The following is a 24,694-nucleotide window of genomic DNA, read 5'->3' as shown; positions in this document are numbered from 1 at the left end:
TAATCAGGGGTTGCCACAGCGGAATGAACCGCAAACTTATCTAGCATATGTTTTACACAGCGGCTGCCCTTCCAGCTGCAACCCATCACTGGGAAACACCCATACACTCTCATTCACACTCGTATACTACAGACAATATAGCTTACCCAATTCACCTATAGCACATGTCTTTGGACTGTGGGGGAAGCCGGAGCACCTGGAGGAAACCCGCGTGAACTCAGGGAGAACATGCAAACTCCACACAGAAATGCCAACTGACCCAGCCAAGACTCGAACCAGCAAGCTTCTTGCTGTGAGGCTACACACTGCACTGCATAATGTAACATAATAGTAACTAAATTTCAAAATATCATCAATTAAAAATATTCAATTACTATGGAGTGGCTGTAATTAGAGAGTTGGACTTGTAATCCAAAGGTTCGGGTTCAAGTCCCGGCACTGTTGGTGTTGACTGAATATCCAGCTCTCACCTATATATCACCAGCATCTATACTATGGCTGAGGTGATTCCCTTGAGCAAGACACTGAATTCACATCAACTGCTCCAAGTGTGTGTTCACAGGTGTGAGTTGCTGTGATGAAAGCTTGCTTAATTCTTAAATGTAAATATATATATATATATATATATATATATATATATATATATATATATATATATAAACAAATCTAATTTTTTTAAACAAACCAAGATTATTGGCCCTAGTATTTTGTCCATTGTAAATAGGAGTCTTGTTTCTGGTGTGGTGCATTCTCAATTGAAACATGCTGTAGTGCAACCTCTTTGAAAAAGCCAAATTTGGAAAAATCTGTGCTGTCCATTTTTAGACCCATTTCTAAACTACCCTTTTTATCTAAGATTTTGGAGAACTGTTTTAACACAATTGCAAAGCTTTCTGGAGCTTAGCAGTATTTATGAAGTTTTTCAATCAGGTTTTAAGTTATATCATAGTATGCGTGATGAATGACATTTTGTTATGTAGGGACTCGGGCACTCTAATCCTTATGCTTCTTGAGTCTCATTTGTAGTACGTTTGGATTTAAGTGCCTGCAAATGAGACCACAACACACTCTTCACTATAAACTTTTCACATAATTTAAGATAATTATATACATATGTATTAAAAAATGTATATATCCTAACTTTTTCCTAAATCAAAGTGCACCAATCTTAAACATTTTCAATGATTAACCCTAAAGCAGGGATTTTTGGATATCAGGCAACCACAAGTGGGCGGGGCTAGCGCTTGGTCCATGAGGCCCCGCCCCACACGCCTGCATCCGCACCTCTGTCAGCCGCGCAGATTGGCGTGCCGCGATGTTGCTTTCTGTAATGAGGACGCTGATGGAATTACGGTCAAACTAACGAGGAAATAAAACATGTCCGAAGTAAGAAAATTCACGAAGAGGTTAAGCAAACCTGGGACGGCAGCAGAGCTCAGACAAAGTGTGTCCGAGGCGGTGAGGACGTCCATTGCTGTGGTTAGTAACTCTCTCTCTCTCTCTCTCTCTCTCTCTCTCTCTCTCTCTCTCTCTCTCTAAGGCTGTGTCTCAACATGTAGTGAGATGCCTATCTAGGGGTCATTTTTGACATCACATTCGGATGTATGCTGTCTAGGAAGGCAGCTCACTAGATTTGAAAGCACTGCTCGTTTATGACCTCGTATATGAATAAAAGTCTGTCATGTATTACTTAATAATTTTCCCCTCTTTATCTAAACGGCGTTTGTAATTCTTATTAAAACACGTGCCAGACTGCTGAGGCATAACGTCTAGTGCCTTCAGGCAATTACACCAGCACAGCTTCAACATCTGTCTTACACATCGCATAGTCAGCTGTAGAAACCTCGTGCATTTAAATACTGAAATAAGCATTAGTTATGGTATAAAATAAGGGTTTACATCAAAGAAAAGCTGCCATTCAGGTGGTCTTGGCTTTCCTAATAGGCAAAGACATTGTATTGTAGCCCCTTCTGGAACCACATGGAGCATCCTTATGCCTTTGTGTAAAAAAAGCATGTGCTCATGCACCAGTCCATGATTGAGCAAAGCACATGCTTTTTGTCCCTGCTGAACCACTGAAAATGAATAAGCTGGAGAGCAGAAATGTGACATTGATGTTTTTGAGAAGGATTTAGATTGAATTTAACTGGGAAAGGAGGCAATTTTCACAATTCTGAGATTTTCTATGAGTGTTATGAGTAAAAGCCTACAGCATAATGCTGTGATTGCCATTTTGATTGTGGTTTCCAGGGTGACAGACAACAAATGGCACTCTATGGTGATTGCAGAGCCTCTGTGTTTCCCTTGAGAATAGCCCCAGGCTGCTCAGCTACGCTTCCTGTGTCCTCTGCATGTGCTAAATGAAGTATTTGTCTCATATTTCCCTTTTCTGTACCCCTTTTGCATGCTGCGTTTGCACAGATATGAACAAAATCATGACACAAGTGTGCAGCTTTATTACTGGCTCTCAGTGTTTCACTTGAAGACCCATCAAAGTTGATTAACGAGCACGGTTTTGTTTCCTGTATTGACTTTTTCTCACAGGAAGCTTTGCTCGGATATATCAAAGGCCTTGCCACTTATTTATATTTTAAGAAGCCAGTATGTTTTAAGTCATACAATTGCTGCTTGCTGGTTATTAGGTGGCATTGGGGGAGGGGCGTTATAATTAAAGATGAAATATGATTGGATGACAATTTGTGTAGTGCAGGATGAGTCATCAAAATATTTTGCTTGCTTGGCATGTCCACATGCTTTTTAAAATGTGTATATTTTTTAAGAGGCTATTCACACGGCATCATTTTACTTTTAAGATAAAATTATAAAGCTTTTTTTCTGCATTTTGGCTGTTCTTTAAGGATTAGTTTTTATCAATAAATGTAAATTCTGTTATAGGCATGGGACGATAACCTGTTTCAAGGTTTACCGCGGTTTAGAAAAGTCAAGGTTTTAATACCCCTAAAATGTTCTGTTATACCGTTCCTTAGGTATATAAAGTTCTCTTTAATGTATTTTTTATGTGTTGTAAAGAAATCTGAACTAATGAGGACATCAGAAGTCAATGATTTATTTAAACTATTGAGCCTGACATGTTGTACAGTTGGCGGTTCACTTCCGTTATTTGTTACGATTGGATTCATACCAGAAGTGAACCGTACCAGAGTTTGAGTAAACCAAACCGTTCACGAATGCTCCCCCGAGTTCTGAAAACACGTCGACACAAGCTGAACGTACCGTACTCTGATGTCAAACGAACGCAGGTCTTGACCAAAAGTGCTAGTGTGAAAGCACCCTTAAAACCACAAAGATCAGCTGATCTGTTTATAAGCTGACAGACAAGTGATCTGCTGGTGAATTGACTGATCTTCATGGCTTTATAAACAGATCAGCTGATCTTCATTGCTTTAAAACACTCCAGTGTCTCTGTATTTGTGGTTACACTCAGTAAAGAGCGGTGAGTGTGGTGAACTGATGACCTTCACGACCAATCACAGTCATTTCTGTTGAGCACGTGAACACAATGGCAAATCAATTTTGAATTATTGGATTATTTATACAGTCACGATTTTTGCAGTGTTGTTTTACATTTGATTACTCAAGTTCTGTATCTGAATACTATTTGACGGCCCTGAAAACCATAAAACACGGTTTATTTCACTTTTATCTTAGCTTTTTTTGTATTTGCTTGTAATTTGTTTATTAAATTTTATGCACGATTCACTTCCCTACAGAATCATCCCAATCATTCTAAATGAGTAAATTCTTCCCAAATAGCAGTTTTCAAATCACACACACATATATATATATATATATATATATATATATATATATATATATATATATATATATATATATATATATATATGTCAAATCGTGCAGCTCTACTCAGCTCATAGACAGCGACGGTTGGTCACAAGTTGTTCAAAGACAAAGTCCAAAAAAGGAGCCAAAAGCATTTCAGGTGACTTCAGTGGTTAAACTGTAATCACACAAAAGCTCCAAAAACACTTGTGTGCCACAAAAAAAGGAAAAACTTCTTTGACCAGGGTTTTATCTTCCTTATTAGGTGATCAGGATGAATGTTAACTACTGACATCTGTACAAAATATAATCAGGGTAAAGAAAGAAAATTAGCCGTAAACTAATTAAAAATAGTCTTCTGTTGATGCAAAGTCAGGTTGACACGGTGTCACAGTGGTTAGCACTGTCACTTCACAACTAGAAGGTTGCGTGTTTGGATCCTGTTGGCATTTTTGTGTGCATGTTCTCCCTGTGTTCGCTTGGGTTTCGATTCGGTACAGGTGAACTGAATAATCTAAATTGGCCGTAGTGTATGGGTGTTTCCCAGTACTGGGTTGCAGCTGGAAGGGCATCCGCTGTGTAAAACAAATGCTGGATAAGTTGGCTGTTGATTCCGCTGTGGCAACTCCTGATGAATAAAGTGATTTAAGTCAAAGGAAAATGAATGAATGAATGTTGCAGAGTGTTGTTTTATTAAACTAGAGCTGTGCTCACTGCATTAACTCATTAACTCAACGTACAATCAATACATCAACCAGTTAAACAAAAATTGCCAACAGTTATTAAAATGTCATTCAAATATGACCCAATTTAATATGTTATGTTATATTATAATGTAATGTTAATGTTAGGGTCAAACTATGAACTTAACACAAACTATCTATAGACGAATCAAAAATTTCTTTGCACATTATTTTATTATATCTAAAAAATGCTTTTGTGAATGTGTGTTTAAATTTTAAAGTTTAAATATTTTGGGGGCCTAAAATTGAAATGTTTGAAAGCTAGTTTTGATGTGCAATGTAATGGAAATTATCCGTCTATCGTTGCTGTGCAAACATCCAAAACACCAATTTGTAAAATAATAATAATAATTCCTTACATTTAAATAGTACTTTTCTAGACACTGAAAGCGCTTTCCACAATGCAGGGGGATCCCCTCATCCACCACCAGTGTGCAGCATCCACCTGGATGATCTGACGGCAGCCTTATTGCGCCAGACCTCACACCACACACCACACACCAGCTGATTGGTGGATAGGAGACAGAGTGATGAAGCCAATTATGACATGGGGAGGATTAGGCCAGTGAGAAATTTGGCCTGGATACTGGGGTTAAATCCCTTTCGAATTTTTAAAATCCCACAGAGAGTCAGGACCTCGGTTTAACGTCCCATCCGAACAACAGCGCTCACTGAGCAGTATAGAGTGCCCATCAATATACTGGGGCATTAGGACCCACACAGACCACAGGTTGAGCGCTCCCTGTTGGCCTCACTAACACCTCTTCCAGCAGCAACCTAGCTTTCCCATGTGGTCTCCCATCCAGGTACTGACCGGGCACAGCCCTGCTTGGCTTCAGTTGGCGACCATGTGAGAGTTGCAGAGAGCTGGATGCCAGCTAAAAAAAAAAAAAAAAAATAGTGACATTATGCACAGTTTTGTTACAGTTTATAGGCAAACGCAAAATACCTGAAAACCAAAACAACAATGGTTAAACACAGGACACGTGTGAAGATGTGAAGAGGTTCTTTGTGAAGAGTTTTAACTACTGGCCTGGCCCCTTGTGTGAAGGGGATCATTTTGAAAGTATTGCCGCCTGTATGCAAAGCTTTCCAGAAGCACAGTCATAAACTTGTAGTGTAAACCCACACTCGAGTGAATTTTAGGATTGTTTTGGAGTACACTGGTGTGCTGCTGGGATGTCTGTTTTTTTAGGTCAGTCATTAAGTTTTCATCGCACTGGTAGCCTCGACAAAAGTTCTTTTGAGGTTAATTGCAGACAATCAGCCAAAAAAAAGTGTATGATTCTTACACTCAGTTTTTTCTTGTGCACCTTAACATACAGTCCTGTAATCTGCCACTGTTGTTAGTTATTAAGTACTTGCACATGCTTATAGACCAAACACTACAAACACTATACATGTGCATTTACCCTTTACACAAAATCAATGATAGTGAAAATAATGGTGTGACTTTCAAAAACCTGAACTTTAAAACCTAATTTTTTAGAGTTACAATAGTTTGCAAGAGTGAGAATAAACACAACTACGCTGTGTGTTTTCTCACACAATGGAATGATGTTTAATGTCTCTGACAACCTCTTAACCATTTACTAACAGCTTTTTCAAGACAAGTTAGAAAGTTTGTAAGTGTTACAGATGTTTTATATGTTGTAGAAGGACCCTACACTAGGGCTGGGTGATATGGCAAAAATGCCGATAGTTAATTTCTGTACTGAACGAATTTATTGCTGTTGGTGACTTTTAATTGTTAGAATATTTTTTATAACTATAGAACAGTGGTATTTCTAAAATGGTGTAAACCTGGTCTGTTTTTTTTTTTTTGCCATGACATAAACAAAGAAGCTGAAATGGCAACAAACCCAAAATTCTCTCTTTCTCTATACTGAACAATATCGATATATATTTCTATACAAGTTGTAAATCCAGTTGTAAACTTCTGTCAGGAAAGTAAACTGCTGGCGGGAAAGTGAAACAAGCGTGCTAAACAATTGCATGATCTATTTTCAGCTGATAATTTTCGGCAACCAAAAATTCCAGTAAATCTCTATTAAATCTCTATTATCAACACAATTATAGATTCCTGTTGTTGCATATTTCTGCGCTGTGATTGGCTATTAGGATTAATATCGAGCAAAAATGTCCTGATCTTATTATCGTTATCAATATGAATTTTACTGCAATTTGATATGATATTTTTTATTGGCCCCAGCCCTATCCTACACAGTGCATATTTTGCAAGATTCTTCTCTATGTTAAACATATTGTATGTGCCTTTTCTGCTTTTAAAGTTGTACAGTTTGTATCATATTAGTTTAAATATCTGATGTAAATAAGTTGTGTTGGTTTTGGAATAGTTTTTATTGTATTTATTATATTTGTATTGTTCTAAGTAGTTTTTTTTTTTTGCCATGAAGACAGCCAATAAAGCTTAAATAAACGATATGATGATAGTACAGTTTTTGGTTAACACAGACTTAATATGTTTCAGACATTTAACCAAAACCCATTCAAATAACCAATGCACCGCTCTTTATACTCATTCCTTCACCACTCTGTAGACAAACATGACCCAATTTACTTTAAAATGCACACCTTTTTGCTTTATAAATGCAGGTTTATTCTAAATCACTTAAGGGGTCAGTTTACCCCCAAACCCCCCTGAAAATGATGTCGTAATTTACTAACTTTTCACTTATTCCAAAATTGTAATCATTGACTTGCATAGTATTTATTTTTCCAAATATCAATGTCAATGGTTACATTTTTCAAAAAATCATCTTTTGTGTAAAAAAAAGATTTGTAACCACTTGAGAGGGAGTAAATAATGAGTACGTTGTCACTTCTGGGTGAACCATCTCTTTAAATGGTGCATATTATTTTAGAGAGGGAAGAAATAGTCATACCTTACTTTTGATGACTTATTATTTCCACTTGCGATTAACTTTGATAATGCTCATTTTAAAATAGTAGCGGAAATTAATATTGACCTCAAATATAGGACAGTTGTAGCCAAGCTGCAAAAATGTGTGTTTTTACGATGTGCTCTAGTGAGTCACTATATTTTACGCTGTTTTTTCCGGCCCAGGACTCACTGGGAATAAATATTTCAAGGTGTTTGGGCCTCAAATGCTCACAGATCTGCAGAGCATGTGGCCCTTCACCAGATTTACAAGACAAGATAAGCTCTTCAAAAGTCTTGTAATGATACAGAAAAACGATCAGATCTGTGTTAGCATAAAAACGCAGAGGTTCAGACTGAGGCCGCGCATGTGTTTACAGACACACAGTGGCCTAATGCACGTCAGCTGGCCAACAAACTCTTTCTGTCTGCCTAACTAAAAGTCTGGCATCTGGAAAACGCATTAACCACCCTAGAGATGTGCTCCAGTGCTAGTTTCTGCTTTAAGTCGCCCACTTTGTCGGCTTTTACGTTTTTATGTTGCGTTCTTGCATACGGAAATAACATAGCTGTAACGCGCGTGGGCCAACGCCCATTGGGCAGAAAGCTGGCTCATGTTTCCTTTTACCTCAGCTCGTGGTTTGATGGCCTGTGATCCTTCTGCTTCTTTAGTTCCTCTTTGTCCTGAACATGGTTGACATCCGTAGCTTGCTTTTTAATTGATTTGCAGTGGTTTTCACAGGCTGGTTTTAACATCATGTCTTAACCTAATCTTGGCTCAGAGATCTTTAGACTTTGCTAACAGCGATTTACCATGGGTTTGTATTGGGAAAGATTATATATTTGTTTTGAAAGGGCAGATATCATTGAGATTAGGCTGTACAATATATTGTTTCAGCATCAATATAGCAATGTATGAATCTGCAATAGTCACATCGAAGGATCTGCAATGTTGAATTGGGATTATAATTAACCAGAAAACACAGTTCAGATCATGCAATGCAAAGTTTAACACTACCAGCAAAATATTTTTATTTGAATGTGTTTTTAAGACCTGTAATTGTGTAAGATTCCGCGTAAATTTAAACCAAGAAACTATTAAGTTTGAAGCTTTGACGAAGATTAATCATATTTAATTATTAGTACAATGAAGAATATACATTGTTCATTGAATTTCTGTACCTGAATACTGTTAGATTCCAGCGAATACCGCAAGACATGGTTGATTTCATTTGTATCTTTATTCTGTTGTATTCGTTTATGGTTGTACTGTTTTTTGTTTAGATTTTTTTGACTATTTGCAATTTATGGATAATTCATTTACCTACAAAATTATCCCAGTTTTCTAAAACTATGGTTCTTTTCCAAATAGAGTTATAAGTCAATGTTGTGGAATTATGTTAAGATCGCAATAAATATCACAGACAAACAAAATATTGCAATGTCTGTTTTAGTCGTGAAGCCCTATTTGAGATGTTCATCCAGTCACCCAAGCTAAAGGATAGTTCTCCCAAAAATGAAAATTCTGTCATAATTAGCCTTTCTTACACTTGTTTCAAATCCTTTGTGAAGGAAAAACTCAACAGAAATTTTACTGAAGTATGTTGAAAATCAGCATTCTTTGACTTCCATCATATTTGTTTCCTGTTTTGGTTGTCAGTGGCTGTTGGTTTCCAGCATTTTTGGGATATCTTGTTTTGCGTTCAACAAAAGAAAGAAATTCATGTTAAGAACCACTTAAGCAAATGACTTGACTTTCTTTATTATCCACAACTGGAACTTTGTGTTTGGATTCACCACATTTTATGTTTATTATTACATATGTCACATAAAAACAAGAAGTAACACAAAAACATTAAACAAAATGTAAGAAATGAAATGAAATGAAAAATGAAGAATGAAAAAAAGAAATGTAACACAATTAGCCTTATTCATATTCAAATCACAGGACTTAATTCTGATGGCAGTTGGTACGAATGACATTTGATGCGCTTTTCAGGTGCTCCCAGATAAAAATACGTTAACTTTTCAGAATGCCGCAAGTGCACTTTGTCAAGTGACAAGAATTGAATGATCAGCTTCATGCTTTTGTATATATACACTTTTCAGTAGACTAATCACTTCAATTCAATTTCAATTTCAACTTAAAATTTCTCCATAAATAAAATAAAACATGCATCACAGCTGCAGCAATGTTTTGTTATTTTGTCATTTTCTGAGAAAAGGGTTGATGGTCGCCTATAATGACAAAGGAGCACGAGGAGTGCGCTTTCCACACATTTTGAAGTGATGTGAATGGCCCCTAAATCATCTTTTTGATGGCAATTAGTTGAAATTTAATTTACAATGATGAACAATTTTCAATAATGACATGCTTTCGGTTTAACTCCTACAGTATTTAATAAATTTCACTATACTCACACACATCTTTTAGCTTTTCTTTAACTAGTATTCCAAATACCACATAGTCATGTTAAAATACATAACACTCAACCAAATTTTTACATAACATCTCCAAACTATGTCGATTCACAAAAGAGTGTTTTAATCTCCTAATAAACTGTAATCTCTGCATTGCTTTTAAAAATAACCCATTTACTAGGCGTTTTCAACAAATGTCAATTTACTATTATGAGGACATTTTCTTTTGACGAAAACTTTAGAACCATTACTGTGAACTGTAAAATGACATGTATATATCATATAATCCACCATTGTTGTTTTACATGCCAAGTACTCAAACATATACAGGTGTACATGTGTTTTTGTAGTTACGAATACAATAATTACCAATGTCATATTGTTTTCTAAAGCTTGCATTTTAAAACCTTTTTTTCCGAAAGTTTTTTTTACAATATGAATGTTTTTTGAAGTTATGAAAATGTAATAATTGTGATTACAGTGCATTTATCCAAAGCTTGTCCTTTAAATGTGTTTTCAGGCCACCACATCCTTGTTGTTACAATGAATGACTAAAATACATCAAGATTTCTTTATTTAAACCATCTTATTTCAAATTGTTACAATAGTTTGCAAAAATAAACACAACCAGGCTGTAGAAGCAATATAGCGGATAATCGTTTCCCCCACTCTATATATTTGTTTAATATCCCTGACAACCTATTTAGTTCCATGTACCTACTTATTAGCAAAAAAAAAAGTATTTTACAGACGATTAAAATATTGAATGGGTTAGTATTACTGATGTATTTTTTAATGCATTGCTGTGGGAGCTGGACTGGTTGTGGTTTTCTGCCTCTGTGTGGTATGACACATGACAGGAAGTAGCTGCTAAAACTCTTGCATTGGTTGTCAGCTCATGCGTGTGCGCTTGAGAAACACAGGAAGCATTGATGTGTATTATAAGCATTGGTACTGATGTGTGACTTCATATATCCGGATATATTTGGATTGTTATTCCCCACTGTCAAGCAATAAAGCAAAACATATAATAAAACGTATATACATGTTTTCATTCAAAAGTTTGGATCAGTAATGTTTTATGACCGATGTATACTGTATTTTATTCAGCAAGGATGCAATCTTTTGGTCAATAAATTAAGCTTGTAACAGTTTTTGTATTTTAAAGAACAATTGTTTTTAATAACTTTTTTTTATCTCAATTTAGAGGTTTTTCTTGCATTACGAGCTCATATCTTGACTTTATTCTGCGAATCGCATGATATGAACTTGCATTTGCTAGTTAACAAGGCAGAATTACAATATACTCATAAATGTGTAAACAAATGGTCAGAATTGGCAGATATTAACCCAAAATTTTGACTTTCACACTCAAAATTACACTGTTAAAAAATGTCAGCTGTGTTTGCTGGAATTATGCCGCAAAATAAATATAATAGGTACATACAAGAAATATCTAAATACTGTAGTTCATAAATTTTTAGTCATACACCAAAGTTTTGAAGTACTAACATTTACACAACACAGCTTAGCTTTGCTACAGAGACAAAAACACAACCATAAGCAGGTCACCTCTTCCCCAATCAAGGATTATTTTGAAATTGTTTTAATTTGCAGTCATTTTCCTTTAGCACTTCAGTTTCAGCTGAATTATTTCTGTGATTATGGGTTCAAGCTCCACTGATCCTTTAAAAGCCGAACTGTCTTAAACATGAAACAATGAGCATCAGCTTTACTCCAGCTTCAAAGTTTGGACTGTAGAAAACAGCTGCACAATTTTTGTTTATACCCTATGTAGTTCTGAAACCATAAACTCCTCTCTTCCTATCTGATTGCTAAAAGTTGCCAGCAATCCGACACCTTCAGCTGGAGGATGAGCTCATAAATTGAAAGTTTCCCAATATGTGTAACTGACAAGTCAGCTGAAATGTCATCGTTTTGGCAATTCCCATTCGCTGCTGTGTAATGTGGGTCAAAAGAGTGTTAAAGAAGAGTTGATTTGAAGGATTCTTTAAAGGGAAACAATCGTTCACTCAGAAATGAAAAATGCATGTCATGATTTTGCCAACTACAATTCAATCCTGGATTAACATCTATGTTGATCCTGGAACATAATTTTTGTTGGAAAATGTAATCTATATCTATTCCCTACCTCTAAACCCAACCATAACTGTAAACTATTCCCAAAATCAGAGGGGAATAATAGTTGGATAACAATCATCTAGAAGTGCATAAACTGTAAGCCTAAACTTATCATAAACTGTAAACGTATCCCTTAATTCTAATTGGCTAATTGGAATGTTGTTTCAGGAACATGTCCTACTTGATGAAATCAGGTTGGCGATGAAAATTCTGTCACTGTTCACTTGTTCAAAACCTTTTTGAGTTCCTGTCTTCTGTTAAACACAATATAAGATATTTTGAAAAATGCCGGTTTCCTACTATGAAAGTTGATGGATGCCAGCAACCAACCTTCAACAAAATCATTTATTTTGTGTTCAACAGAAAAAAGAAGCTCATAAATGTTTTAAACCACACGAGGGAGAGATATTTTCCATTATTTATGTAAACTATCCTTTTAAAGATGTTTATTTCTGTATGTTGATTTACTTCCAACTGAAATGGAATATTGAGTTTGTGGCGGAGTCATCTTTCCTTCATAGCAAACTAACGGTAAGACGGGGATGGTCTTGTATACCCAGCAATACCCAGAGTCTAGGGATTTAACAATATTGTAAATACCGTTAAACCGCAATAGTAATTTTTTTCAATATTACCGTAGGCGCATGACTCAATAAAACTATATTTCTGAGAAAAGTTTGCTTAGGCAAATGAAGCGAGCGGGAGGTACCGGGAACTACAATTCCCATCAGCCTAGGCGTGGCCATCATCCTTTGCGATCTGTTGTCACTACAGATCCAGTAATGCGGAAATGGAGTGTGTTGCTAGTAGCGGGGAAGAAAAAGAGCTGGAAATGATCGAACCTAAAGCGGGTTTTAAATCGGATGTGTGGAAGCATTTCGGTTTCTTTTTAAAAAGATACGAAAAAGGAGAAACGGTGACAGACAAAGAAAAAAACAGTGTGCAGGCACTGCCAGACTGTGGTGAAATATAAGTCGGGGAATACGACTAAAAACAGTCATGGAGACTGCAGAACACAGCACACTTGTTAGATTAAAGCAGACATTGACTTGTACCGCAAAGAGACCTCTATCTCACTCATGAGATAGAAACCTCCCAGAAACCTCAGTCCCAAATGAGAGGGTTTTTTTCTGTTGCAGGGGATATGCCCAGAGATCCCAGCTTTTACCTGATTATAGTTATATGATAATTTTCCTTAAAAAACCCATCTCTATCTAAGTGAGTGAGTGATTAAATGTTAAATGTGATGAGTTTTCAACAATAATAAATTGAAACTTTATTTTTTTATATAGTTTAATAGTTTTTTGTTATTAAAATTGAAAAATTGAAGTTCCTGTTTCGAAACTTACAGATAGATGGCTAATTTGTATGTCATTAATATGTTCAGTGCTAAGGCAAATAATCACTTCTGGCACTTTTTTCGAGTCTTTTCATTAGTTTTGTTTTTCTTGTAAATTCATACCGAGGTATTATCGTACCGTGAAATTCTGATACCGTTACATCCCTACCAGAGTCTCTAGTTCATTTAATCTGGCAATGCATTTTTTTTTATTTACTTTTGGAAGACTTTTAACTTTTTTTTTTTTTTTAAATTGAGAACATTGATAAAGACATCTCCTTACTGTAGGAGAATGTTTTGTTTGGGTTTGTTGATTGCAAAACAGAGCCTTTGCATAAAAAGCACAGTTATTTTCTTAATCTTGCTATTTTAAAAACAACATTTTTTACACATAAATGTACATTTACAAACCAAAAACCTTTTTTATATAAATGTAAATATTTTTATCACTGAACAGGTGACAACACACCAAAACACATTTTGGAGCTGTTGACAGTCTGAACACTGTTGACATATATGTGTCCCTGTCAGGGTTCTGCCACTCTGATCTTGTAAATTCTTGTTTTGGTGGCAGATCTCGGACACTACTCGTGTCTGGTCCTGTTTCTGTCTCTGTGTGCGCGCGCGCCGTCGTGGGTGTACGCAGAGTGTGCGCGCTCCTGCTTGACGCGGCCGCGTGCGCGCTCTGCGTCCCTCAGACGCGTGCGCTCTTGTACTCGTGTCTGTGTTTTCGTCTGTCAGCAGCATGATGTTTCATTCCCAGCGTCTCAGTCTTGTTGGTTTCGGTTTTGGTCGGCGCTGGGATGAAGCATGCATGCTGCATATGTGAGCGCATGGTGAGTGTTTTCATTCATCGTGTGCTCGTGTCTTGCATCTTTTGTCAAAGCACGTGGCTCGGTGTTTACATTGTGGTCACGTGCTTTTGTCGTGTGCTTCAGTGTTGTGTTATGTGAGCGCATGGCTTGTATTGTCTCTCTGTGTCATGCGCTCTCCCGTCTATTGTCTAGTCCCACCCTCCTTGTTAACCCATTATTAGTTAATTGTGTTCACCTGTGTGTCAATTTACTTTTTGCTTTATAATCCCCCTCATGTTTTCAGTCCTTTGTCAGTTCGTCGTCGATATTACCTTGTCTTGTTGTCTCCAGTCCTGTTTTGTCCTGCCAGCCCTGTCAAGTTTGTTTTTGCCTTTTTAATTCATGTTTTCCCCTTCGGGGTAGTTTTGTTTTGCCTTTTATTTTTATTTGTAGTTTATAATAAATATTTCTACATCTTTTCTGCAATTGGGTCTGCACTCCTTTTTTCCCTCACCGATCGTGACAGTCCCACGCTGCTAAAAACACTATAAGGACAAATATATTTCACAAAAAAGTGAAAATTGGTTGTTTTGCGTTATTTTGAGCAATTCGTTCTTCCAGTTTGAAACTCATTTTTGAAGCTACGTCACGCCAATTAGATCCTTGCGTGTATTTCAGCGTGGAGACTGGATGTCTGTACCTGCGAGTTCATCGTGACGTCTCTGAGTGTGCTCCATTCATTCATGAAAAAGACTTGATTTAAACCAATCTGAGTGCTTTTCTGTGAATGAAGTGCAACTTCATTAATATGTTTGATGGAGCTTTGAAGACCTTCACAGTGTTTACCTGTTACAGTGTTCAGACGGCAAAGAGACGCCATGTTGTGTTACCAAAACAAGTGGAAGAAGAAGAATTGTTCAGAGACATGGGTCGTCAGTGCTGCGTTTATAAATGTGCGGTAACAAAGGTTTTGTTTTCATTTTCCAGCTGTGAGAGCACAGCTAGACTCACGCATGGACTACAGTGCATGCGACAGAGATACGTTTGGTACCTACCGAGTGCATCTAAGTAACTGAGAAATGCAGAGGTTTTTTTTTTTTTCCCATTCGCCGTGCTTTATCAAATATTCCATTTAAACTACACTCTTCCAGCAGTTCCTGCATCCCATATCTTGTTTGTCACAGGGGGCATACATGAAATGTTCCTGAATGAAAGTGCCAATCTGCAGTTAGAGTCGATAAATTATTAATTTGGCAAATAATTTAATTACTGATGTCCATGTAAACAGTCACTGTCCTTGTCACTTGTGTCTGTGAAAATCAGTGCCCAACGGAAACTCTTATTTTTGTTCAAACCCTTTTGTTTTGTTTTGTTCTGAAATTTTTGTCTGTAATTTTCACAAGAAAAAATTTATTCGATCTCACGTTGTGTGACTCCGAAACTTTCGTCTGTCATTAAAAAAAAAATTATATTTTATATATATATATATATATATATATATATATATATATATATATATATATATATATATATATATATTTTTTTTTTTTTTTTTTACCCCCGATTTTTGCATCTGAAAAAACTCTTTGAGAGGTTTTTTGACAATTCAAAGCCACCGTACAAACGAAAAGCTAAATACAGAATGCCAACACTTGAGCTACAGATAACTTTACATACAAACATTGTGCAAAAACAAAAACAGTGTTGCTTCGTCACGTCAACGTGGCCATCATCTATTATAATGTCTATTGGTACTGCAAAAGTCTCCGTTTAAGACTTGTTTACGTATGTAGTATGCGAAGTATCACAAGCAGCAATAAATCAATATTTCACTGATTTCCTAAAATAAATGTATCATTTTGGGATAATCATATCGCAGATCTTTGACCTCTCTCCTCTCTAAGCAGTATTGGATGAACACAACATGTAGCCTATTCCTCTTTTCTTCTTTGGAGAAGAAAGGTGAAATAAGTATCACTGCTTAAACTGACTCTGAAATAGTTTGCGTTTTTTAGCAATCGATTAGTTAATGCGTATCGGACTCAGTGTGCAAGATTTGTTTACGTGATGAATTTTTCGCATATGAATACGAAAAAAAAAGCATTAGAAAATTTCGGACTTCAGTGTGCAAAGACTTTTACTTTGAAACTATTTCTGATTCTATTAAAAAAGGCTTTAAAAACAACTGAAATTTGTCAATTATTATAGGTGGGCATAGATAATTTTTTTAAATGTAGATTATCATTGTAATTAATCTAGATTAAAATGGCTCATTTAAATTCTGGCGAAGGCATTCAGAATATGTGTGCTACCCAAATAATAAGTCTTTGAGAATGGGTTTCTTAAGCCAGGTGGTGCCATTAGTCCAGGGGCTCAACTGCTGTTTCCACAATGCATCACAAACTGCTTGAGAAACTGTTCTACTATGATAATTAGTGATGAAAATAAACGATCCACACACGCAGCTGTCAGTAAAGGACCGCAGACACACAGGCGCACAAACACACACACACACACACACACATCGTGAAATGTGGAAGTTTTTTTCTTTCCATTTGACGTGTGTTATTAAATTCCATAACACTCTCACCAGTCCTTACTCCTTATTTGCATCTAATACCCCAGTTTGTCACGGGGCATGAATGAAATGTTTGTGAGTTAAAGTGAAAATGTAGAACTGCAGTTAAATTCAGGCATCCTACTGATTTGATTCAGAAGGGCACTTTTTTGTCAGATGGCTTACTGATCAGGTATACATCCGCACTATAATATATCAAGGTAAAAGTCATCATAGCTGGCGTAGAATTGACCCAGCTCCCGACCCAACTTTGAGAATAGATTAACGGCGATATTTTTTTATCGCGCGATTAAAAGTCTTGCTGTGTTAACGCTGATAACGGCCCACCACTATTAAAATATAATCTTTTTCTTTAATGTGCGATGATGTATATATCCATTCTTTATATCTTTATTTTGGATATTTATTTATTTATTTTTCCATATTTTTTCATTTCCATCTTTATGCTGTAATGTGATTTCATATGCTTGCATTATTCACAATAAAAAATAGAGAAAGGTGGTTAAGTATATTGCTGTGCAGTTGCTATGGAAGCTCTCAGGTAGACGTCAACAAAAAGACCAGCACTCCAAACGTGGAAGTAAATGGCCAGATTTGATTGAAGATTACCAAAACAAACATTTTTTTAGTGGATTAGCTTGCACTGATTATTCATCCGCTTTGAGAATAAAAATGTGAGTTATCAAAATAAACAGCATACATTTTGATTTTACACAGACTTTAAATATGTCGTTCAGATGAATCTTTTTCACTTTCCATGTCTTTTGATCATCTCACATGGTTTATTTTGGATAAAACACTTTCTCTTCCATGGACTGAGCTTCTTGAATGAGTATCAGAGCATGACATGGGCATGTCAGCTGAGTCAGGACTGTGTGCTTAAGCTTTAACACATGATACTCTTGAAAAGAGAAAACACTTATGAGAAAGCTTTAAAGAATACTCTAAAGTATAAAAGTAAGAAAACGGAAGTCCTAGATTTCAGATCTGTTTGCCGAGGGGAATGGAGTTCTCTGTTGTATTCAAAGACAGAGCTGTCACATCACTGTAAGCTACTCTGATAAGTATACAGAATAATAACAACAGTGTATGTTCAGTAGCAGCATGAACTCGACACATTTTCTGCACCATGAGTCACACAGAGTTTTTAAAGGGCCACTGTAATGTAGACTGCATGTTGTGTGTGTTCAGGAGCAGCCGAAGATCATTGAGCCTCTGGACTATGAGAATGTGGTGTTTCAGAGGAAAGCTCAAATCCACAGTGACCCACAGAGAGACCTGCTGCTGTGGCCAGCTGATGACGTATCAGTAAGTCGTTTCACAAGCTTTATTTCCTGACGTTTACTTGTTTGGCTCCTTTTCAAACTTACTCTTCATCCTTCTGCAGAGACCGTACAACTCTGACATGCTTGACTTTGAAAGCTGTTATATCTGTTTGCCTGTTTGTCTGTCTGTCTGTCTGTCTGTCTGTCTGTCTGTCTGTCTGTCTAATCTCTCTGTCTCTCTCTCTATATATTTATATGTTGGTCTGTTTGACTGTCTGTCTATGTCTGTCTCCCTGTCTATCTATATGTCTGTCTGTTTATTTGGCTGTCCGTTCGTCTGTCTGTCTGTCTGTCTGTCTGTCAGCGAGTCAGTCAGTCTGTCTGTCTGTTTGTCCTTCTGTGTGTCTGTATATCTGTCTGTTTATGTCTGTCTGTCTGTATAACTATCTGTTTATTTGTCTGTCTGTCTGTATATCTATCTGTTTATATGTCTGTCTGTCTGTATATCTGTCTGTCTGTCTGTCTATATCTATCTGTTTATATGTCTGTCTGTCTGTCTGTCTGTCTGTCTGTATATCTATCTGTTTATATGTCTGTCTGTCTGTCTGTCTGTCTGTATATCTATCTGTTTATATGTCTGTCTGTCTGTCTGTCTTTATATCTATCTGTTTATATGTCTGTCTGTCTGTCTGTCTGTCTGTCTGTATATCTGTCTGTTTCTATGTTTGTCTGTTTATATGTCTGTCCGTTCCTCTTTCTGTCTGTCTGTTCGTCTGTCCGTCTGTCTGTCCGTCTGTCTGTCTGTCTGTCTGTCTGTCTGTCTGTCTGTCTGTCTGTCTGTCTGTTTATATTTCTGTTCGTTCCTCTGTCTGTCTGTCTGTCTGTCCCTTTGTCCGTCTGTCTGTATCTCTTTCTCTATATATAAATATGTTGGTCTGTCTATCTGTCCATCCGTCTGTCTGTCCATCCGTTTGTTCGTCTGTCTGTCCTTCGGTTCATCCATCCATCCGTCTGTCTGTTTCGCTATATATTTATATGTCGGTCTGCAAGTCTGTCTGTATGTCTATTTATATGTCTGTCTGTCTATCTATATCTGTATGTCTATATGTCTTTCTCTTTGTCTATATATTTCTGTCTGTCTGTCTGTCTGTCTGTCTGTATGTCTGTCTGTTTATATTTCTGTTTGTCCCTCTGTCTGTCTGTCTGTCCCTTTGTCCGTCTGTCTGTATCTCTTTCTCTATATATAAATATGTTGGTCTGTCTGTCTGTCCATCCGTCTGTCTGTCCATCCGTTTGTTCGTCTGTCTGTCCTTCGGTTCATCCATCCATCCGTCTGTCTGTTTCGCTATATATTTATATGTCGGTCTGCAAGTCTGTCTGTATGTGTATTTATATGTCTGTCTGTCTATCTATATCTGTATGTCTATATGTCTTTCTCTTTGTCTATCTATATATTTCTGTCTGTCTGTCTGTCTCTGTCTATCTAATTATGTATGTCTGTATATCTGTCCATTATATGTCTGTTTATATGTCTGTCTGTGTATCCATCTGTTGTCCATCCGTCCGTCCGTCCGTCTCTCTATATATTTACATGCCGGTCTGTCTGTTTTTATGCTGGTCTGCCTGTCTGTCTATTTATATGTCTGTCTATCTGTTGTCTGTCTATTTATATGCTTGTCTGTCTGTTTGACTGTTTATGTCTGTCTGTCTCTTTTTCTATCTGTGTCTCTCTGTCTGTCTATCTATCTATCTATCTGACAGACATTTATAGTTAAACAGAAAGACAGACAAAGACATATAAATAGATAGACAGACATACATACAAACATAAAAATAGAATTACTAGTAGAATTAGATAGACTAATAAAATGACAGACAGATAGGACAGATAAAGACAGACAGATATAACATCTCTTTATCTATCTGTCTGTCTATTTATTTATTTATATATATCTGTCTGTCTGTCTATCCATCTGTCTATCTATCTGTCTATCTTTTTCATGCATCTGTCTATCTGTTTATATAATCCATAGGAGGCACACATTGATCGTCACAGGAGAACCATCAATCCTTCAGTTCCTCAAAATGCTGAGAACGAAGCTAAAAGCCTGTTCGCCAAAGAGGTAAATACAGTGCAAAATTTCTCACTTCCAAACACCAAAGCAAAAGCAAAATTCTGCAGCTCCAGTCTAAAAAATATGAGGTCACATTTTCCTGTTTTTCATATTTATCTCTGCCCATGTGATTGAGTAACTGAGCAACACTCATGCTCTTTGGCAGTGTATTAAGATGTACAACACCAACTGGCATGTCATCAACTATAATTACGAAGCCTATTCGGGAGATTTCCGGATGCTGCCCTGGTATGCCAAACTTTGCTTTTTTTCTCTCAAAGCTTTTGCAGTGCTATTTCCAAAGTTTGGCGTAAGCTACTTTTTCTGTCTTGCAGTAAAGGGATGAAGACGGAAAAGCTTCCCAGCCAAGTGTTTGAGGTGGATGAGGGGGAGGAGGTAAGAGATGTGTGATGGTGGAAAACTGAGCCTTATTTTTACATGTCCTCTGTCCGTTTCACTTTTTATTTATGTACAGATGCTAATGATAAATTGGTTACCTCATTTTTAAAAAAGCTTTTTGTTTAATTTTTTTCTAAGAAACACGGAATACTTAAAAATATAGCGCAATTTATTAAGTTTTATATAATGAAATATTATGAAAGCAAATGACATTTTCAAAATTCATGTTTGGCATGCATATTGTGAGCAAATTGTGTCGTTGCATACACACATACACACACAACATCAAATGTGCCCTGTTTGTCATCCCAAGCCTAAATGGATTTCTTTATTTCAGTACAACATAAAAAGAAATGTATAGAACACTGGGTTGGCTAAAATTATTAAAAAATTAATCATTTTCTATTGTTAGTATAGCTGCTAAAATAGTTTTACATGCCAGACCTTAAAGATGGACTTTCTTTTTTAGTAAATTATCCTATTTATGTGCAGAATAAAACGATAAATTTGTTGCCTCATTAAAAAAAAAAAAAATCCTTTGTTTATTTTAATATGGTAAAAATTGAGAACTTTAAAAAAAGTCATATCATAAATAATAGGTTTTAATACAATGGAATAGATGCAAGAAGTGTTGGACAACTTTTTTTAAAAATCCAAATATAGCCTTTTTCATCCTGAACTTGGGATTCCTTGTTTTCAGAGGAACATAAACAGTATTTTATTGAATATTGGGGTGGCTAAAATTGAAATAATGTCATTATTTTGATAGCTCCTAAAATGTTATTTTACATTTTACCGTCTTTTACAGGCTTCGAAGTTTGACTTAATTTTTATTTAATCAGTTTTCATTTGAATTATCTGCAGAACAAAAAATGGCTACAATATTTCAATTTTTAAACAACAACTGAACACTAAAAACATTCAAGTTTATAACAATACTTGATTAGCAACTTTTACATTTTGACACAAAACAAAAACTCTTCTACTGTGTGCAATTTGTCTTGTTGCACAAAAAAGCAAAGGAATTTCAAGTAATGATGACCACAGACCTTATTTAAATCATAAATCAAATGTCACTGTTCTAAAAACACTTCTAAAAACACTTTTAGTTTTAGAGGGAACCAATGGTGAAGCAGCTTTATAGGTTGCCCTACAAATGTCAGACGACTTAAATCTCATATCAAAATGACACCATGTCCAATTACAAAATTACAAATCAGACTTATTTTGGATTTATGTGGTTCTCTGTTAGTTGCTTTTATAAACTCACACATTAACCCTGTATTGTGTTTTTACAAGAAATGTTTGCTGTTGCTTCTGAATACTCAATCTAACATCTAAGAAAGTGTTAATTTCCAATTTCAGCCCTCACATCCACATGAGGCCTTAAAGTAACGCTAAGCTTATTTTAAATAGACTCCATTTACAAAGCCCCTGCCGTTAAACAGTTTAGTAACACTTTAATTTAGGTCACAATTAATGCTATTAACTACTGGCTTATTACCTGCTTATTATTAAGATATTAACTGTTTATTAGTAGTTCTAAAGTAGGATTCTGCATCCCTAATTATACCTAATACATAAGCCCATTGTCTACTGTACTAACTATTAATAAACAGCTAATAAGCCATTAAATAAGTTAGTAGTGTTATTAAATGGTTTGTTAATACCGTGAATTGTGAACTAAATTAAAGTGTTATCAACAGTTTCACTGTTTTTATTAAAGCCATTCAGCCAATCTATGGGTCTGGCAGAAGCACTTTTAGCTTAGCGTAGATCAGTAAATTGGATTAGCCTATTAGCATCTTTAAAAATAATAATAAAAAGGAGTCCCGATAATTTTCGTATTTTAATCTTGACTAGTTACTTTGTGTACTAAGACCGATGGGAAATGAAAGTTTAGTATTTTCTAGGCTGATACAGCTAGGAACTATATACTCATTCTGGCGTAATAATCAAGCAATTTTGCTGCTGTGCCATGGCTGCAGCAGGCGCTATGATATTACACAACACCTAAAAATCTTGCAGCTGTGCAGACATTTGTGAAAAATGAATCAAAAATATTCTCAGCCACTGTGTAATATCATTGCATGCTGCAGCCTATGTAGAGCAACATACACTCACTGGCCACTTTATTAGGTACACCTTACTAGTACCGAGTTGGACCCCCTTTTGCCTTTAGAACTGCCTTAATCCTTTAAAGACACAAAGTGGAGTCTTCCTTTAAGCGTCGACTCGTTGTGTAATAACTCTTATTGACAATATATGCAATATTCTCCAACCCTGACGATGCTGTAAATGTTATGAGGCTTCAGTGAGGTCATAATCCGATGTAGAGATGAATGGCAGACGGTCAGCAGAGAGAGGCCAATTACATGAAACCCTACCCTCGTGATCTATTAATAGACGCACAGTGAAGCGTCCGGCAGATCTTGATAAATTTAGACGTAAAAACTGGTGGTTAAAAGGCCTAAGGATTGCTTCTCCACCCTCTGAATGTCTTTGCCTGTGTGGGTTTCAATCTGTGCATGCTTGGACACTGAGAGTCTGGCCGGTTTCCTTCTGTAAATTAACCGAGCTGTCTAAACACTACAGTTAAAGGAATCTTGGGCTAATGGGAGGCTAAGATTGATGACGCTAAAATATGCACAATAATAAGTGCGTTAAATGAGGAATATATATAATATATTATAATATGAGTATAATGTAAATATATTTACTTATTTGTAGTTTCCAACTTGTATTGATTGTTGTGGAATATAACCAAATTTATGACTGAAATTAATAATTAATTAGTAATCAGTATTTTACATCTCATATTTCAAAGTTTGGAGTCTGTTCACATAATTTTTTTATTAATCTTTTTATTAATTAACAATTTCTCAATCCTAGTATTTATATATACAGTGGGAAAAACACTAAGTATTATCAAAGTATTGAACACCTCACCTTTTTCCTCAGAAAGCATATTTCTAAAAGTGCCATTGACTTGAAGCTTTCCCTTGATGTTTGTAACAACCAAAGTAATCCATGTATACAAAGATAACAAATCTTATTAGATTACAAATAAAGTTATGCGTAATAAAATACAATGACGCAAAGAAAAAGTATTGAACACAAGAAGCAAGGGAGGCGTAGAAAGGCAGTGAAAACCCAGACAGCAGCTGAAATCTCTCAGTAGTTCTACAGCAACCCTCTGCCCTTCGTCATTGTAAATGAATATTAGCTGCTTCAGTCCCAACATCTACATTTGTCAGGGGGATGAAGATGAAATCAGGGTTTTAGCACATTTTAGCAAGATAATGATCTCGAACACAGCCAAGGAAACTCTCAAATGCTTAAAGAAAATCAAGCTGTAGAATGGCCCAGCCAATCACCTGACTTTAATCCAATAGAGAATACAAAATAAAGATCAGAATTGATAGTGAAACCCACAGAACCATCAAGATTTTTACACTGTTGAAGTCTGTGGGAAAAGAAAATCACACCTGAGCAATGCATGTGACTTCATTCTCCATATGAAAGGTGTCCTTAAGCTGTAAAGTATTAAAGTACTGATTCTTTTTCAATAGTTTAGTACTTTCTCCTTGTGTCATTTCATTATTATTACACATAACTAATTTTCAGATTTGTTTTGTTTTATTATCATGTTTGTATTGTTTGGGTTTTTACCAAAATCTGGTTTAATCCCATGTAAACAAATCTTTTACAAATATCGTTATCTGGAAAAATCATGTCGTGTCCAATACTTATTTTCCCCAATGTATCTCATGGAGATCTTCATTATTCAAGGTTTATGGCCAGTTTGTTTAGTTTTTTATATACATGTAAATCATATAACTTCTGTTCTTTTTGAGATTTATGTTTGTCAAAGGATCCCGAGAAAAATCAGAATAGAAAAAGAATCAGAATCACAAAAAAAACACTCGTAGCATATTCAGCTTATTTCTACAAGGATTATGGCATCTAAAAATTGAGCTTAGTCATCATACAAATTATATTATCTAAATATATTAGCAGTAAAATTATTCTAAATTGTAATAATAGCTGTATTTTTTGTTTAGCATAATAGACTTCTTTCGAAAAACCTCCTGACCCCAAACTTTTGAACTGTATTTGCTAGTATATGTACATATATCATGTTTCTCTCTGTCGTGGCCATTTAATTTAATCAATTAACTGAGTGACTCAAAAGG

General features: G+C 36.0%; 1 protein-coding gene across 9 annotated transcripts in view; it reads left to right on the top strand.

The window, feature by feature from the left end:
* The first annotated feature begins 1,276 nt into the window (after positions 1-1,276).
* The window catches only part of dock11 (dedicator of cytokinesis 11), a 152,554-nt gene continuing 129,136 nt past the window's right edge, over positions 1,277-24,694 (top strand). For 8 of the 9 annotated variants that reach the window (XR_015494992.1, XR_015494991.1, XR_015494990.1 and 5 more), the window contains exons 1-5: positions 1,277-1,479; positions 17,912-18,028; positions 20,019-20,108; positions 20,266-20,348; positions 20,435-20,495. Coding sequence is in view for 6 of the 9 variants with exons in the window: in XM_087260093.1 (XP_087116219.1) it covers positions 1,378-1,479; positions 17,912-18,028; positions 20,019-20,108; positions 20,266-20,348; positions 20,435-20,495 (453 nt within the window). In the remaining 3 variants the exon portion in view is untranslated. 9 annotated transcript variants of the gene reach the window in all.

This window comes from Danio rerio, chromosome 7, assembly GCF_052040795.2.
Source record: "Danio rerio strain M-AB ecotype USA chromosome 7, GRCz13ab, whole genome shotgun sequence".
NCBI classification, from domain to species: domain Eukaryota; kingdom Metazoa; phylum Chordata; class Actinopteri; order Cypriniformes; family Danionidae; genus Danio; species Danio rerio.
The sequence above is the reverse complement of the archived record's forward strand: the minus strand, read 5'-3'. Positions and strand labels throughout refer to the sequence as shown.